The following is a 16,534-nucleotide window of genomic DNA, read 5'->3' as shown; positions in this document are numbered from 1 at the left end:
ATTTATCATTAGTGGAACTTTATCTTGACTCAATTAAATAATTTCATTTCATTTTTTATTACTAAAATTATATTTATTTAATAATGATAATAAAAAAAAAAACTTAAAGGAGAGCGTTAACGTGTATATTTCTCTCCTGTATTCTTCACCTTTTTTAAAAATTTCCAAATCAACCAAGCGTTGACCCTCAATTGTGGAAAATTCTATACGCGGTTCAACGAGGAAGAAAGGATCCCAAAACTTGGAAGAACCCAGAAACGAAAAAAAATCCTTCTTTTTTCTCTCCGCTGCTTCTCAGTTCTCTCTCTCTCTCTTCGTCCATTTTGAGGTGCGAAGCTCCAACGACAAAAAAAAAAAAAAAAAAAAGAGCCATTTTTCTTCTTTACTTTTTTTTTTTTTTTTTTTAACGAAAGTAGCAGTTGGATTTAATTTTTCAATTATTGTTGCTTTACGTGTAATCTTCTCCAATTTTCCCCATCAAGGGAAAGAAAAAGAATACAATATTTTATGGGGAAAATTCAACCCCTGATACTGTAAGTTTTGTCAGAGCTTTTTTTGGCAAATATGGGACAGAAAATGAACTTTGCTTATTTGGGTATTTGAAGGTAACAGAGGAGGAAGCTGAAAACTTTTTCTGTTTTGTGATTTTGATTATTTAATGGGCTATGCTGGAATCAGAGGGTTGTGGATTGTTTCCCTTTGTGAATAGGTAGGTCTATGGGGTTTTGGAATTATTGGCTATTGTTAATTTTGCTGTAGGTGGATTTTTTGGGGTTTTGTCTTGGTCAGATTTGGTAACGAGTTTTTCTTTTTTCTTTCTTTTTTTTTAGGTTGTGGAATGTCCCTGTATCTATAAGGTGATTGAGGGTTGGCTTCTTTTAAAAGTTTGGGAATTGATTGGTTTTTGGGTCTTGAAATTGGGATTGGAGTTTGAGTGATGGATGAAGCACAGGGAAATTCAAGTTCCCTGCCTCCTTTCCTGGCAAAGACTTATGAGATGGTGGATGATCCTTCCACGGATCCAATTGTTTCTTGGAGTGCCACTAACAAAAGTTTCGTTGTATTGAATCCCCCAGAATTTGCAAGGGATTTGTTGCCTAGGTTCTTTAAGCACAATAACTTCTCAAGTTTTATCAGGCAGCTGAACACATATGTAAGCAAATTTAATCTTCTTGTTGATATGATATGATATGAATGCTTGTTTTGTATTTATTTTCCCATTCTGCTTTTGGTTGCTTCAACTGAGTCCTAGTCTCTATTGATTAGGGATTTAGAAAAATCGACCCAGAACAATGGGAATTTGCCAACGATGATTTTGTTAGAGGACAACCACATCTTATGAAGAATATCCATAGGCGAAAGCCGGTTCATAGCCATTCCTTACAGAATCTCCAAGCACAAGTCCCACTAACGGAGTCAGAAAGGCAAAGTCTAAATGATGAAATTGAGAAGCTTAAACATGATAAAGAACGACTTGGTATGGAGTTACAGAGATATCAACGTGAGTGGCAATCATATGAGATACAAATAAATTTCTCAAAAGATCAGTTGGAGAAGTTGGAGCAGAAGCAACAAAAGATGGTCTCTTCTGTTTCTCAATTATTGCAGAAACCTGGAATTGCTGTTAATCTACTGCCACTGACAGAAACCATGGATAGAAAACGAAGGTTGCCAAGAAGTGTCTACTTTAATGATGAGTCTAGCATTGATGGTGCTATTGAAACTTCTCAAATGTTACCCAGAGAAAATGCAGAGAGTACCTCTGGTTTGACATTAAACATGGAGAGATTGGATCAGCTTGAGTCATCCCTAGTGTTTTGGGAGACTATTGCACACGATGTTGCTGACACCTTAGTTCACATTCATTCAAACATGGATTTTGAAGAATCTACAGCTTGTACTGATAGTCCATCTATATCTTGTGTGCAACTAGATGTTGAGCTTCGGCCTAAGTCATCTGGAATTGACATGAACTCTGAGCCAACTGCAGCTGCTGTTCCTGAGCCCGTTGCATCAAAAGAAAAACCTGTGGGAACCGCCACTGCAGCAACTGGTGTCAATGATGTATTCTGGGAACAATTCTTGACAGAGGATCCTGGTGCATCAGAAGCTCAAGAAGTGCTGTCAGAAAGAAAGGATATTGATGGCAGAAAGAATGAAGGAAAACCTAGTGACCTCGGTAAATTTTGGTGGAACATTCGGACTGCAAATAACCTTCCAGGACAGATGGGACATGTTGTTCAAGCTGAGAAAACTTAGTGGCAATTGATTATTTCTTCTTGCTTGTGATTCCCCTCAATCACATGTAATAAATCTAGGTATGCATGGTTTTCTATGCAATAATAGATCGATATTCCATATTTTGAGTGGGATGAATGTTTGTATCCTCCTTTGATTTTAGTCAATTATACTGCTTTTTGGTATCTTTTAGTTCTATTATGCCACAACCGGCCTGTATGGCTGTATTGTGTAAGGTTTTGAATTGTAACCATATCATGCGGCTGCAATATTGCACCACAATTGCAACCATGTCTGCAACTGCTATTTACAAGCCCGGTATGGTTAAAAACCACTCCCCATTAAATCCCGACTAGCAAGGGTGGGGTGAGGGCAATCCTTGTATGCAGTTTTACCCTTACATAATTGCAAAGAGAGTGTTTCCCAAATTGGAACCCATGACCTTCACAAAGGAACACCTTTTAATCACAACCTCAGTATGGTTATCTCCACATTCTTCTTTTTCCCTTTGATCTCTTCCCATTGTTTCTTTACCATAGGAAAGAAGTCACCTGTCAATACCCTGTGTTGCCATCCTCGCGTTGCTGCCATTTTCTGAATGGAAATAACCGCGACAATTACAGGGTGGTTCTGATGCAGTTGCAGACGCTACTGCAACTGTAATATTGTGGCCGTATCAAGTGATGCAGTCCCCAATTTGAAACCATGTATACCAATAGTATTTTAGATAATGCGTGGCTTCACTGTTTTGCAAATAAGAATGGAAACACTGTTTTTTTCCATGAATTTGTTGAGAGTATTACATTTAGACAATAAGAGATTCATGGAAACCAGGATTTTCCATTTGGGAATTGCAATGTAGTGTGAGTCCTTCTACTTCTATTTTCTTCATTGAATAAGTTTCATAGGGTTTTACATCTTGGCAAGTTCACTATATTATTCTAGTGGACAAAATCTGCATGTAAGTGTGAGGCTGACCAGAGAGGAGTACAAGGTGCATCGGAAGAAATTCAAAATCGAATGGTAAAGTTCAACTCATTAGTGTAAAGCATAGTTGTCAATAGCAGTTAGCGGCTGACCCCGAAAATGGTATAGTTCAACTCATTAGTGTAAACTGTAAAGTTAACTTGTAGTATATAATACATTTTATTACTTATGTTGGAAGACTAAGAAGGTGATGAATACTGAATTGTAGTTTTCAAAAACTTTGAAGGAGACTGCTGAAAAAATCTTGTTTGCATGCAGTGAAAATCTGAATTTGAATTGGCAGAAGTTTAGTGCTTTGGGTAGTTGAAATTGTTGCAAATCATATTGGATATATGCAAAATGCCTTAAATATAATGAGGAATATGACAGATTCATGTGTATACATATAATTGCAATTCATGACAGCAGATTGCCTGTGTTTTTTAATTAAAAATATTTCTAAATTGATCCATGCAGCCGACTGATACATGTAGCTGAGTCAACTTAACAAGGTTTGTTTGTTGCTGTATTTGTATTTCTTAGTTGATTCAATAATCCCAGATTAAAAAAGAAAAAAAAATTAAGAGGGGGGTGGAGGGGGAAAGTATTTCAATTCCTTTCTGTTAATATATTTTGTTTGGGGCCTTATTTTGCAAATCTGTTGGCTCCTTCTTTGAGGGTTTCTCATCTTCAGATTCAATTAAATTCCATATTTAAAAAAATTCTTTCCTGCTTGACCAAAGCTCTTATTTCTTGTCAACCTCTCATAATGTTAACTCAAAAAGGGGCATTTTTCTTGCAGATATACTTCTAGTATCAGCCGAGTTTTGGTAATTTTACACTATAATTAATAAAAGCACCCCTCAACAAATAATTATCTGAATTCAGTCTACTTCGCTTGCGGTCATTTAGAGCGTGATTTGTTTACTTATGTGTTACAGTATTTAAGTTGTCACTCATCCTATATGGTATATATTGTTTGATAGCAAAGATTTATTGATGGACAAGCATAGTTCCCATCAATTACACGGTTCAATTTGACCATCTGCATATTTTTCGGTGGAAAAGTTACCAAGAAAGAGTTACACAGATAGTCTTTCAATTAAATGTTTCTCACTGAGTGAAGGGGTTTGCGGCTTTCTTCCACTTTCTGTTGTTACTGAGCAGTGAGCACATCATGTGATGAGTCATACCATTTTGTTGAATTTTATTGAGAGCATATTGTCTATGCCACTAGACTTGGGCCACGTCCTTTATAATATCAAATGCTAAAGCCAAATAATAGAAAGTTGATAAATGCTGCATTACACTTTGGTGCTGTGCTAGTTGTTAGTATGCAATTTTGTTAACTGATCTCTTTTGTCACCTAGCAAAGGTCTTGTTGCTTTTCTCAGAAGAAGAAAGAAAAGGGGGTTTGACTTCTTATGTAATTAAATAGAAATCCTATCACAGATCAGCTAAAACAAAAATTCTTTTCTGACTTGACAAGATTTTGTTCCATGCAATGTCTGGTAGACTGTTAAATGATATGTTGCAGGCCACAGGGCATTGATTCTCAGTTGCAATATCTGTGGACCGTTAAATTTAAATGGCTTTATAGTTACCACTGCATGCTGCATTTAGTTATTTATCCATAATTTCAATTTTAGATTGTAGGTAGGGGAAGACAGACCATTGTAAATGTATTGTAAAAATTATGGTTTGCATTAAAGCTTCAGAGTTTTAGGTGTTGATTGACTTAAAACCATATAATTTGTAAGTTTAATGCACTCTTTTTGTAAAAGTTTTACTTTGTGATTCAATGATGTATTGTCTATGTCATTCAGTGAATTCGACTACTCCCTTAAACTTATTAGATAATTAAGTAATTCACAATTTTGGATAATAGTATAATTTATTTTTTTTATATTGACAGTGCATACAAATTAAATTCATAACTAAAGTTGCTGTTTAATACTATTTAACTCTTCACTTGATTGTACTGCTTGCTTAAGTTTAAGAGCTGCTGCACGTTCAATATAATGAGCAAGAGGCACATGAAATGCTATTGACTTATATAAAAAAAATTATTTTTTTGTTCGTGGGATAATATGTCTTGCTAAATTATATGCTCCGGAACTCTATGGAAGTGAGCTTTGAACTTAGTACTCTGCACCCTTGATTTCCAAGAGTTGATAATTTTATGGTCCGTCTTGTTTAGAGTTGAGGGATTTTGCTTGGCTGTATAGCAACTAGTTTCAGTGGGATTGGAGAATTAAACTTGATTGTGTATGTACATGTCAGTATAAGGATCAAAGATCAAGATCTTTCTCAAGGAACAGTTGATTTGGTTTCAGTCATGTAAAAGGATGGTATTTTTTAAACTCTGAATTGAACTTGTTTCTTTTTACACTGGAGGATGGTTCTTACCGATTGCAGATGAATATCATTAAAAAATTAAAGTCCCAGCAGTGCTATTCGTAATGGCTGCTTTCTTTTTTCTATCAAAGGCTAAAATCATTCATATATGGTGGACAATAATCAAGTTAGATGTCTATTATATATATGTTCTTCACAATAATTTGTAATATCAGTTACCTTCGCTTTCATATGTACTTAGTGACTTAGTGTACAAACGAAAAGAAAGCGCGTTGTGATCCTATATGAAGCCTATAGGTAATACTTGTAGATTGTGTATAACTTCAATAAATAAATATATAACGCATCACGTGACACTGAAGGGGAACTATTTTTAGTGTGCTATGTCTGGAAAATCAACCTCTCCTAGTGGGGCATTTACCATTAGCAATAACTTCAGTAATGTGTTTTGTATCTTTGTCTTCATGAGGGGGAAATGGAGACAAACTACTCTGTTCAACAAGAAGTTAACTGGGTGAACATTATCTAGTTTCAATAGGGATAACTATGACCACTTCTTTTATTGAGTTTTGAAAGTTTTGGCATAACACGTTTGTTATAACTGCTAGTGAATCACTTGTTTGCAAATTGCATGCATGTGCTGCACGGAAAAATATGCAGGCTGCATATTGAAGATATGCCCAAAAACAAGGAAATTTTGAAGTGAATTTGTTTTCAAAGTAAGAAAGTAAAAGTATATTAATTGTTAATTTAATTTAAAGTAAATTGTGAGTTTAACATACTAAAATTTAAAAGTAAATATATTTTTATCCACTTAAAGACAAAGGTGGTGACTTTAAAATACCCTTATCAATGTTTTAGAATCGCTAATCAAGGCTATGGGTTCCAAAATTCATGAAAACAATGCTATAGAGATTAATTGGTTGCCTTAAAAAATTACTAAATTCTGTATCTAGCTAGTTCTGTTTATATTCTGTTATCAACATGTGCTTGCATCTATGGAATGAGTCAAAATAGTAAATGAAAAAATTAATTTTCTGATTTAAAGCCTACTTGTATCATGATCAAAGTGGAATGACCTATTTATAAGCCCTTAGCAGGTAACTTTACTGCTTCTGCTTTTTGATAGTTATCCCAACTAACCACCGAGTTGACTTTTAGAATTGATTTGGCCTTATATGTAACCTGTGACTTTAATTAACTAATTTGGCATTGTGTAGATATGGCATAAATGCCTCACTTGAAAGTAGTAGGTGATGGGTCTTCCATCCACAAGAGAATAGGATACAGGTTTTAGGTATAGACGTACAGTTACCAATTTTGTATTGGAGTACCCTTTAGTTTCCTAATTCCTTCATATTGTTGATTATAATAATGGTTATATATAGTATTTGTGTTGTAGGTTGTATCATTTCTTGCATCCGCAAGATAATAGGATACAAGTTCTAGGTATAGTCATCAAAGTATGCATTGAATACACTTCTGTCTCCTAATTTTCCCATATTGTAGATTATGACAATACAGTATTTGTATTGTAGGCGGTATCATTTATTAATCCCTAAGTTTATAGATTTAGACAATTTGTATAGCATTTAAAGCAGGGGAAGGAAGAAGAGATTCTTACATGGTCCTAGTCAACCATGTGACGGTAGACCAAAGGGTCTACATTTGTTTTGCGTATACGGCTCATAATAAGTCAAATTTAGTTGGTGAATCAACTTGTTGTTTAGTTCATCAATGACTTGATGAATTAAAAGTTCTAGTTCATTTTTTAAAGAAGTCCAATTTGAACTTTGGTATATTTAGCTTATTAGCTTGTATGTGAATGAATATAAAGAGAGAATAATAATAGTAATACCAATAACATTTTAATTTAATTTTTTGTTTGATGGCGTTATTTTTAACTAAATAAAAAATTTGTTGAGTTATATAAACTTGAGTCTAACTTATTTATACTAAAAGATTAACCTAACATAGTTCTTCCATGAGCATGGGCAACTTTGTCTAGGACCATACTGATGTGCATAGCAGCAATGTCCTATATTATCCATGCATTATTATATGTGAATTGTATGTTGTTGCAATTCATCATTTTTGGAAATTTTTATCATTTTGAAATTTTAGATATTTCCTCAACAAGTTTCACCTCTCACCAGTCACCAGTGCTTCAGACTTTTTCCCTAGCCTCCCTTAACATCAATGCTGAAGAATGAAGATATTGCCACAAACCCTACGGGCCTCCTAACTTCAACAAGATAATCATGATTTGATTGTAAACAACTTGGTGTTATACAGATTTGCATGCACAAAGAACTCTTGTCAGTAGTTATTTTAAACCATGAAGTTTGTTGAGATCTTGATGCAACTTATCTTGAATTTTGAACAGAAGATGTGAAGAGAATAGTAAAATTGCAGTAAAATTGAAGCATAACCAGAACAAGAGTAACTATTTACAGTTCTACTAATGCTTTCCTATAAACTAGACAGAGAAGTTAATAATCATAACAACAACATTGCTTATCTGATTTAATACCCAAACTAGCTTGGCTCAGATGTAACCATACCTGCCTGAAAACTCTGATGATGATATCATGATACTCATTAGAATTCAAAGTAAGATAACATGCTAAGAGCTCTTCCATTTCTTCTGGCCGGCTGATCTGTTTCTCTATGATCATCTCAATCATTGAATCTCTGAAATCTTGTTGTGGATCCAAGGAACATTTCACCACAGCAAAGCTATCTAACCCTGCTGTTTCCTCCACAATTTCCTCTTCTTTCTTCATCTTTAGTTTTGCTTTCTTCTTGTCTTCAATGCCCTTTATTTTGCAGATTTCAACCTTGGAAGTCATCCTTGGAGAATATACTCTGACCCTGGTGCTGTGCTTTGGTTTCCTCCTTTGGACTCCTCTACTCACATGAAGTGATTGCCTATGCTTGTTAATCTTTGCTTTCAACTCCTGAGTTTGTTTCCAATTCTCAGAGCCCAATTTCTTTGAATCTACAGAAGAGGAAAACAAATGTGTTCTTGGTGTACAAATTGTCCTAGGGGATTCAAATTGCAGCACATCCTTTTCTAAGGATTTACTTGATGCAGATTCAGCTTCCTCTGATACTTTTTCTAATTTCAAGAGTTGCTCTTGCAAAATTCTTTGTGCTTTCCTCTCATATCTCCTCCTTAAGTACTCAAGTTCCTGTGCACTATTTTTTTCATTCAGCAATTTGCTATCTTCTCTCAGCCCAACATCTTTCTTCTTGAACTTCAAAGTGCCTTCTCTTGTTCCATGTCTTTTAGCATTATGTTTACCACTAGTGCAACTTGAGGATGGAATGACATGCTCAGCATCCAAATTGTACCCTACAGGTTTCAGAATATCTTCCCTTTTCTTATGCTCATTACCCTCTTCACCAAATGACAGTCTCCAGAAAGCATCATCATCCCCACCATAAAACCTGCCTCTATTCCCACAAGCATTGTGTGGTGAACTATCAGATGGAGAGTTCAGCTTTTCATTCTGCTTCAGTTTTTCAGGTTTTGCCTCTGAGTTGATTCTCATCTGCTTGAACTTGGATAGCCATGAAAAAGGAGATACATGAGAGATTAAAGAAGGCCTAGAAGAAGAAGGTTTTCTTCCACCCAACTTCATCATTGGCTGTTAGCAAGATGATTCTCTTGTTTTTCTTTTTGTATAAGACTTCTTGATTTGGTTAAGGTTTATTAATCTTAAGAGAAGAGAAAGAAAAGAACTGAAGTGGGAGGTAACAATGTGAGAGGTTTCTAGCAGTTAGTGGGACGGTTAGGATGTTAAATAGGAACGTGGGTTTCTTACTGTTTTTTTCTGCTATGTTTTCAAAAGAGATACCCGCCCCAATTCCTGTGACCACTTTAGCCACTTTTCCTGCTTTTTAGTTTGTACTAGAAAAAAAAAGACTTGGGGACCTCTTTGTTAGGCCTAAAGAGTAATAGAAGCGGTTAAAAATTGGCAATTTGTAAATCAGAAATTAGCTTGTGTATATGTGAGAGAGAGAGAACAACGTTTTAGATTTAAATGAGTAAATGATCATGAACCGGGTAGGTTCAATGAGCTTTATTTGAAGGACACTAAGAAAAAAACAAGGTTGTCTGTAACTTTATTGTACATGTCATTTTCATAAACAGCTACTTCCTACATAGCAATGGCTTTGACCTTGAGCTGAAGGTTGTTGAGAACGAAGCTTGATTAGGAGGCTAATATTGCAGTAAATTTGAATATTAACTTAGTTTTCACAAGAAATCCATGTAAAAGGGGCAAGAATAAAGAAAGAGTTTCTTTTTGGATTTTGTGATGGACTGCCAGCAAAATCCTTTGTTTCATCTTTTGCTTTTCCTGGCTTTATTTCTTTGCAGTTTCCTTAATCTACCAAAATGTATGTGACCAACTAAGAAACCTTCAAATTTCTTTCATATGTATGCCCTGAAAAAGGGTTTGATATGCACTTTAAATTTAAAATCGTGTAATATGCTCTTAAAATTTTGTCTTGTGCAAAATGATATTAGTGACTCGTGTTTATCCAAAAGTTGAGGTCTCTCCAACAGTAATCCAGGATAATTTTGCTTGAGCGCTTTGTGGATTTTGTGCAAATTAGATTATATATAAACGGCAGCAGAAAAAATTTAGAGAAATATTATTCTTATGCAACATAAGATAATATCTCTTTCCTATGTATTCAATGATTTCCATGTAATTTAATTTTTATTTTTTTATTTTTTATAATTGAGTGGGCTCCACACATGATTGTTTCTAGGATAAGAGAGAACTACTATAATATCCCTAACCTAATTAAATAGTAAATTACAGGTTATTAAGTAAATTAAACATGCTTTAGTGAGTAAAATTAAGTATAAGGCTTAATTAAATGAATTTGAGTCACTTTGGAGGTAAAAATTGTACTCAGTGAAAATTAAGGGGTATAAATGGGTGTAGGCAAAAGTACCCAAAATATAAAAATGGAAATGGAAATATTCCTAGAAAAATATTCCAGACTTTTGGGTAAAGTTTGGTGATTATTGGAGTTAAATAGATAGACGAACTGATACCCACATGTTACCACTTAACTTATGTTAAGTGATAAGATGCAAAGAGAACCCACTTTCCCCCCAGAAACCCGTCGACAGAAAGGAGGAGAAGAGAAGAGAGGGAGAAGAGAGGAAGAAGGAGGGAAAGCCTAGAGATTGCTAATCTCAACCATTTTGAGTGATTCCAAAGCCTAAACCACTCCAAATCTCCTCCTCTTTCATAATCCTAGCTTTGTTTTGAGTGGGAAGCATTGTGGAGAGGGATATTGGCTCTCAAAAATTCGCCCATTTGGTGAAATTTGGGGTTTTGAGTGCTTCAACCTCCATTGAAGCTTGAGGAACCATCAATCCTTGGTTGTGTGACCATTGGTGGTAAGATGCTAACCCTTGAACCTCATGATTCCTTGAAATTGCATGAGTTAGGGTTAGTGAATAGTGTTTTAGGGTTTTTGGTGGAATGTTGTTAAGTTAGCTATGTTCTAGGAAGAATGGAACTTAGAGCATGTTGTGGAAAATGCTAGGAACTGCGTTTAATCGGTGAAAATGAGCTTAGATAGCTAAATGAGTATATTTGTAAAATGGAAAGAATATGATGCTTGATATTGGATTTCTTGCATTGTTAATAAATGGTTTGGTTTGGTTGGTTGTTGATTATGCCTTGGTGTCTAGGATTGAGGCATTTGGACCAACCGTGAGTGATCAACCATTGGAGCAAACTATGGAGCTTGACTATCTCCTTGGAATAGGTAAGCTCTTGCTAAGTTGGGATGTAAAGTTGTTGTGGTATTGATGAGTATGTATGAATATTCATTGTATAGTATGATTGATGCTATGGCACCTTGGTGTAGGTGTGTTACTTGTAAGTCATTGTTGAAACCAAAGTTGATTGGTTGCTGAACCGTTGGTGGTTAACAAAGGTTGAACAGAAGCTTTGAGGTAAGCCTTCGGACCTTGGGTGTAATTCCCTTGATTGTTCCACCAAGCCCTGAAAGGGTAGTGGTGATTATAGTGTATATAAATGCAATAAAATAGTGTAATGCGTTGTTATACGTATGTGTATGCATTTGGTGTGGCATAGGATGGTGTTTCCCTATGTTGGTATGTGGCATGACGATGCATAAATCATACTTGGTAGTTAGCTGGCCAGTAGGACTATTTGCATCTGAGTTTCCTTAGGACAGCTTGAGAACTCGAGGGATTTCTCCTGGAGATGTATTGCACTTTGCATAGATATGTATTTACTACATTATTATTGTTATTGCTATTACACTGATATGGAATTGTGGGGTGGAGAGATGCTCCAAGGACCCCTGGTTTACTGGATATATTCGTATATCTCACCCCGTGTTGTGGGGACCCCCTTTCAGGTAAGGATGCTGCAGGAGCCTCTGGTGGCAAATGGCCATATTTGGATTAGCATATGCATGAGGATCCTATATTTTGATATTATACATATTGTTTTGTAGCTCACATGTATAGGATTGTAATTCATAGACCATTGATAGATGTATGATTTGTATATTGGAATGGACTTAGCCTATGCTCATGTCTTTGGTCATCTCTTTTGTTGATGGGAGCCAAGGGAATGATCATAGTGTTTTGTAAGCTAAGTTTCATGAATTGTAATGAACATGATTTGTAATTGATGAGTACTTTAAGTTTAATATATGTATGTTCATTAAGTATTGGATTGTTGAACTGGAAACTAAATTAGGTACCTAGTGCTAAATTGGGAAATGTTGAGAAAACAAATACATCATGTCCGTTTGACCAATTTTCACACCTAATGTGATGGAATTGGACTTTGATGTCTCTATGGAAGTTGTAGACATTTCTTTAGCTTTCCATAGAGACCAAAATGGTGTAATTTGAGTGAATATAGCTCAAGTTATGAGTGGAAAACCATAGGTAGGTTAAATGACCTTGTTTTGGGTCACCCAGCCCTGTGGATGGCGCCTGGGGCGCCAGGTTCACGCTTGGGGCGCCAGGTTCACGCTTGGGGCGCCAAATTACGAGATCAGGCAGTAGCATTCACGCTTGGGGCGCCAATTCCACGCTTGGGGCTCCAATTCCACGCTTGGGGCGCCAACTTTCTGTTTTCCCACGCTCTGGGCGTGGATCTCACGCTTCGGGCGCGGGGGTTCTGGAGGTTTCGCACCCTTTTCTTAGAAAATGCATAACTTTGGCTACGGTGCTCCGATTTGAGCGCGGTTTGAACCCACGCGTAGCTAATGAAAAATACTATAACATAGTAGAAGATGGGAATCATAAAAGGAGTTTAGAATTAATTTGATAATTAAAGTGATGAAGACATTTAACGACGTATTGTCAAGTAGAATGAGAATATAATATTAAGTTTAGTCCCACTATTCCGCGAAGTATATATAGTTATGATCACGCACTTGGTTATTTGAATCTGGCTCATTTAAAAAGGAAAAATTTATCCGGTTTTCTAATTGAACCAATGTGATTGTAACTGCGCTTAATGTCGTACGCAATGATAACAATCCGGTTCTAGAACGGGGTGTTACAACTACTCTCCTACCACATGAGATTAATAAAGTCCAAAAATTTAATGTGATTATGAGAAGGAAACTTAACACAATCTCTACCATTTCAGTATAATGGTACCTTGTAATAGCAATGTTATTTTATATCGTGAGATTATGCTTGTCTCCTCCAAATTATGTTGTATGGGCTCATGAGGTCCAACCCGAGAAATAAGGCTCTTCAACAGGGAAACCTTCATTTTATAAACAGGACCAAAAAAATAGGGTAGATAAATATTCGGCTAATTATGAAATTCTAAATTGGTTTTGTGTTGTAATTTTGTCAGGTTTTTTGTGCTAATTTCTTCAACAAAAGAGGTCATCAAATTGATTCTTTCATGGCCTATTTTAAAAGGTGACCTTATTACAAACAAAAAAAAAAAAGTGACCCAAACCAACAGCTAAGTACAAAATAGAATTTTGGGCCCATAATCTTTTTGGAAGCTATTTTCTTTTCACCCACAGACCATAAATCCTGTAACTGACAGAATCACTCTCTCTTTTTATTTTTTATTTATTTTTTTCACTTCGACATGATCAAGGTATTTCTTACGAACTTGCATTAAAAGAGAATCTTTCATTCATTTCCATTTATATAAAATGAACGTATGCAATGAAACTGAGGAAAAGGGGTATTCTTTTGACATAAGTGTCAAATTTGAAGTTTGACACCTCATTTAAGAGCCATTAGATAAAAAAAAAAATCAATAGTGTCACATACTTATAAATCAGAGTCATTAATTTTTTTTTTATTCAATGGCTCTCAAACGAGGTGTTAAATTTTAAATTTGACTTTAATGTCAAATGATATTACCTCATTGCAAATATATATGAGATTTATACTTCTATTATCATTAGTATAATCTCCTATAATAGACTCATTAAATTGTGTGTTTTAATTTTTTTATTTTAAAAAATATGGATCCCACTGATGAATGTCTCTACTGTAAAATCTCAACTTCTGCTGTTACTGTAGAGGTATAAAACCCAATATTATATATATATATAGGGGAAGGATCCGTTTACAAACATTTTTTGAAATTTTTTACAAATTATACTATGTTCTCCCAGGGAGAAGATAGTGTATTTTGTAAGAGTTTGGAAACAAAAAAGTTTGTATATATAACATGCCTCATATATATATATATATGAATAAATTTGCAAATTCTTTTTCTTGTTTAAGTGAATTTCTCAATAATTGGTGACTAAAATGTTTCAACCAATCACTTGAATAGTTCTTGAAGAAAGGGAGCTTCTCTTTGCACTCTCTTCCCAATTATATGAATTTAAACATGGCAAAGGGGTCCATTTTCACTTCCCCTCAAAGATATGATTGAAGGAGACAGCTTTCCTAACTAGATGACACTCATCCTATTACTTTTGCAAAAGTTTGCTTATGAAACCACTATTTTTTTTAAGCTGAGGTCCTTGTTCATCAAGTTAACTTATTTGTGATAATAAACACTGGAGTATGAAACATATGGATCATTCCTTAATTATAATTATGCTGCCTTATTAAATTTTTGTTCCCTTGAGCATCTAACTAACTAAAAACAGATCATTGGTCACAGAACTTGATCTTTGAAAGAGAAGCTCCAAACTAGAGGTTCTTTAGCATAGCTAAAATTAATCTTTTACTGCTGATAAAGGGATCTATCCAATTTTAGCCTAATCGGAAACTTTTTTCAAAAGTACTTCTTGCTTGATTGTGAAAGTGCTTTTGCATTTAAAAGCAAATTATCAAGTGTTTGACATACGGTATACGCCAAGGGAAAGATGGAGAAGATAATTAGGGCAGAGGAAACACGGACCTCATTCTTAAGTGGTCAGAATTTCTGGTTTTCATGTTCTATCCCTTCTATTTATCCACTTTAAGCGATCAGTGGCTTATAAAGACCACCTAAAATATCATCTTAACATATGAATTATGTACCACAGATGGAGTTGCTTGTAATATATTTCCAACTGCTTATGGCAGCATTCACTTTGGTCTTGAAGATGGTTAAGATCATTAGAAACGTTATGCTACATGTATTGCTTAGTCACTAGACAATTAACTGCAAAGTAAAATTTTGAATTACCAAGTATTACTATTTTTAGCAAGAATTACCAAGTAAATAATATCGTAAACTGAATTTTCGAAACCGGTATTTTTCAGGATTTCAAGAAAACTGAATTTTTATAAATTTTTAATTTTTGGATATTATCGTAAACTGAATGCTTTTATCATATTTCTGAAAATCGAGATTTTCGGACAAAAAAAAAAACTTATCCTCTACTAAACGCCACCTAAAAGTTAAGACTTGTCATTTTCGTACCCGTATGAGTGGGAATATGCAACATAATAAGAAGGTTTATTTTGGTGGATCCGATACACATGGTCCCATTCCATAAATGGTAAAAAACAAGGAAGTGGAAGGGAATTTTTTTAAAAGTGAAGAATTGAGAGGGAAACACAATTTTCCAAAATTAGAAAAGGGATCACGTAAAAAACATGATCCCGGATCACTTTATAAAATTCCCATAATAAGATGTTCCTTCAAAATTAAACAGTTAGATTATGATGCTCCTCCACGTTTTGAGCAACAAAGATAAAGAATCATTAGCAAAGACATAATAGAAAATAAAATAATAACAAATCCTATAATTTCCATATTTTTTGTGGATTAGCAAATTTTACCAACACTTTCTTTTCAACGCATTTTCAATTATTTGGTGAAATATCATACTGGTCCCACTAGTAGAGAGTAGGTCCAGGTTATTTAGTGGAGCTAGATATTTCCCAAATAGAGTATGTATTAAGGGAGGATTTAATCTCATGTTGTAGAAGATACTCCTCTCATATCATAGACCTAACATGCCAACACATAGTGGGTCTCACCATGTGTTAAAAAATAAAAAATAAATAAATAAAAGACATGTTTATCGATATATCTACAACATAAAATAACTGTCTCTTATTATATCAGAGAATAATTTCCCATGTATTAAAGAAAAAGTAAAATATATTGTTAGTACCCTGCTCCTATAGACACTCAATCCTAACAAACCCTACCATTATGGGCTACTACGAAACAGGCCTTCAGAAACAGTTGTCTAACATATCAATCCAACAAAGTGCAACAAGTCCAAAAATTAAATAGATTGCCCACAACCTATTCTGCATCTTAAATAGGTTGACCATTAACTCATTTTATAAAATTCAAAAATTATAAATTAGTAGCAATCCACAATAGGAAATATTTTTAGTTCTCAACCTAGGCAATACTAGTTGAGGGATTCATAAAAAAAAAACATTTTGTTTTGAAAATGAACCCCGAATTGACAACTAATTTTATAGGTTTTTTTTTTTTACCTTTTTACCTTT

General features: G+C 34.7%; 2 protein-coding genes and 1 long non-coding RNA gene across 3 annotated transcripts; 2 read left to right on the top strand and 1 right to left on the bottom strand.

The window, feature by feature from the left end:
• Positions 1–359: 359 nt before the first annotated feature.
• LOC133308315 (heat stress transcription factor A-4c-like) lies at positions 360–2,529 on the top strand. The gene is made up of 3 exons (XM_061508926.1): positions 360–709; positions 831–1,153; positions 1,267–2,529. Exons 2-3 carry the CDS (start codon positions 938–940, stop codon positions 2,257–2,259), a joined length of 1,209 nt encoding a protein of 402 aa, XP_061364910.1. The 5' UTR covers positions 360–709; positions 831–937; the 3' UTR covers positions 2,260–2,529.
• A 5,525-nt stretch (positions 2,530–8,054) lies between these two features.
• On the bottom strand, positions 8,055–9,209 carry LOC133308307 (transcription repressor OFP5). Its single transcript, XM_061508919.1, has one exon. It carries the CDS (start codon positions 9,207–9,209, stop codon positions 8,055–8,057), a length of 1,155 nt encoding a protein of 384 aa, XP_061364903.1.
• A 1,501-nt stretch (positions 9,210–10,710) lies between these two features.
• On the top strand, positions 10,711–12,262 carry LOC133308325 (uncharacterized). The gene is made up of 4 exons (XR_009751147.1): positions 10,711–10,990; positions 11,288–11,364; positions 11,467–11,554; positions 11,986–12,262. It is a non-coding gene; the product is annotated as an uncharacterized LOC133308325 (long non-coding RNA).
• Positions 12,263–16,534: the final 4,272 nt, after the last annotated feature.

Source organism: Gastrolobium bilobum, unplaced genomic scaffold, assembly GCF_033153095.1.
Source record: "Gastrolobium bilobum isolate Gb01-03AN ecotype WA unplaced genomic scaffold, APGP_CSIRO_Gbil_v1 utg23824, whole genome shotgun sequence".
Classification (NCBI taxonomy): Eukaryota; Viridiplantae; Streptophyta; class Magnoliopsida; order Fabales; family Fabaceae; genus Gastrolobium; species Gastrolobium bilobum.
This window is presented reverse-complemented; position numbering and strand designations above follow the sequence as displayed.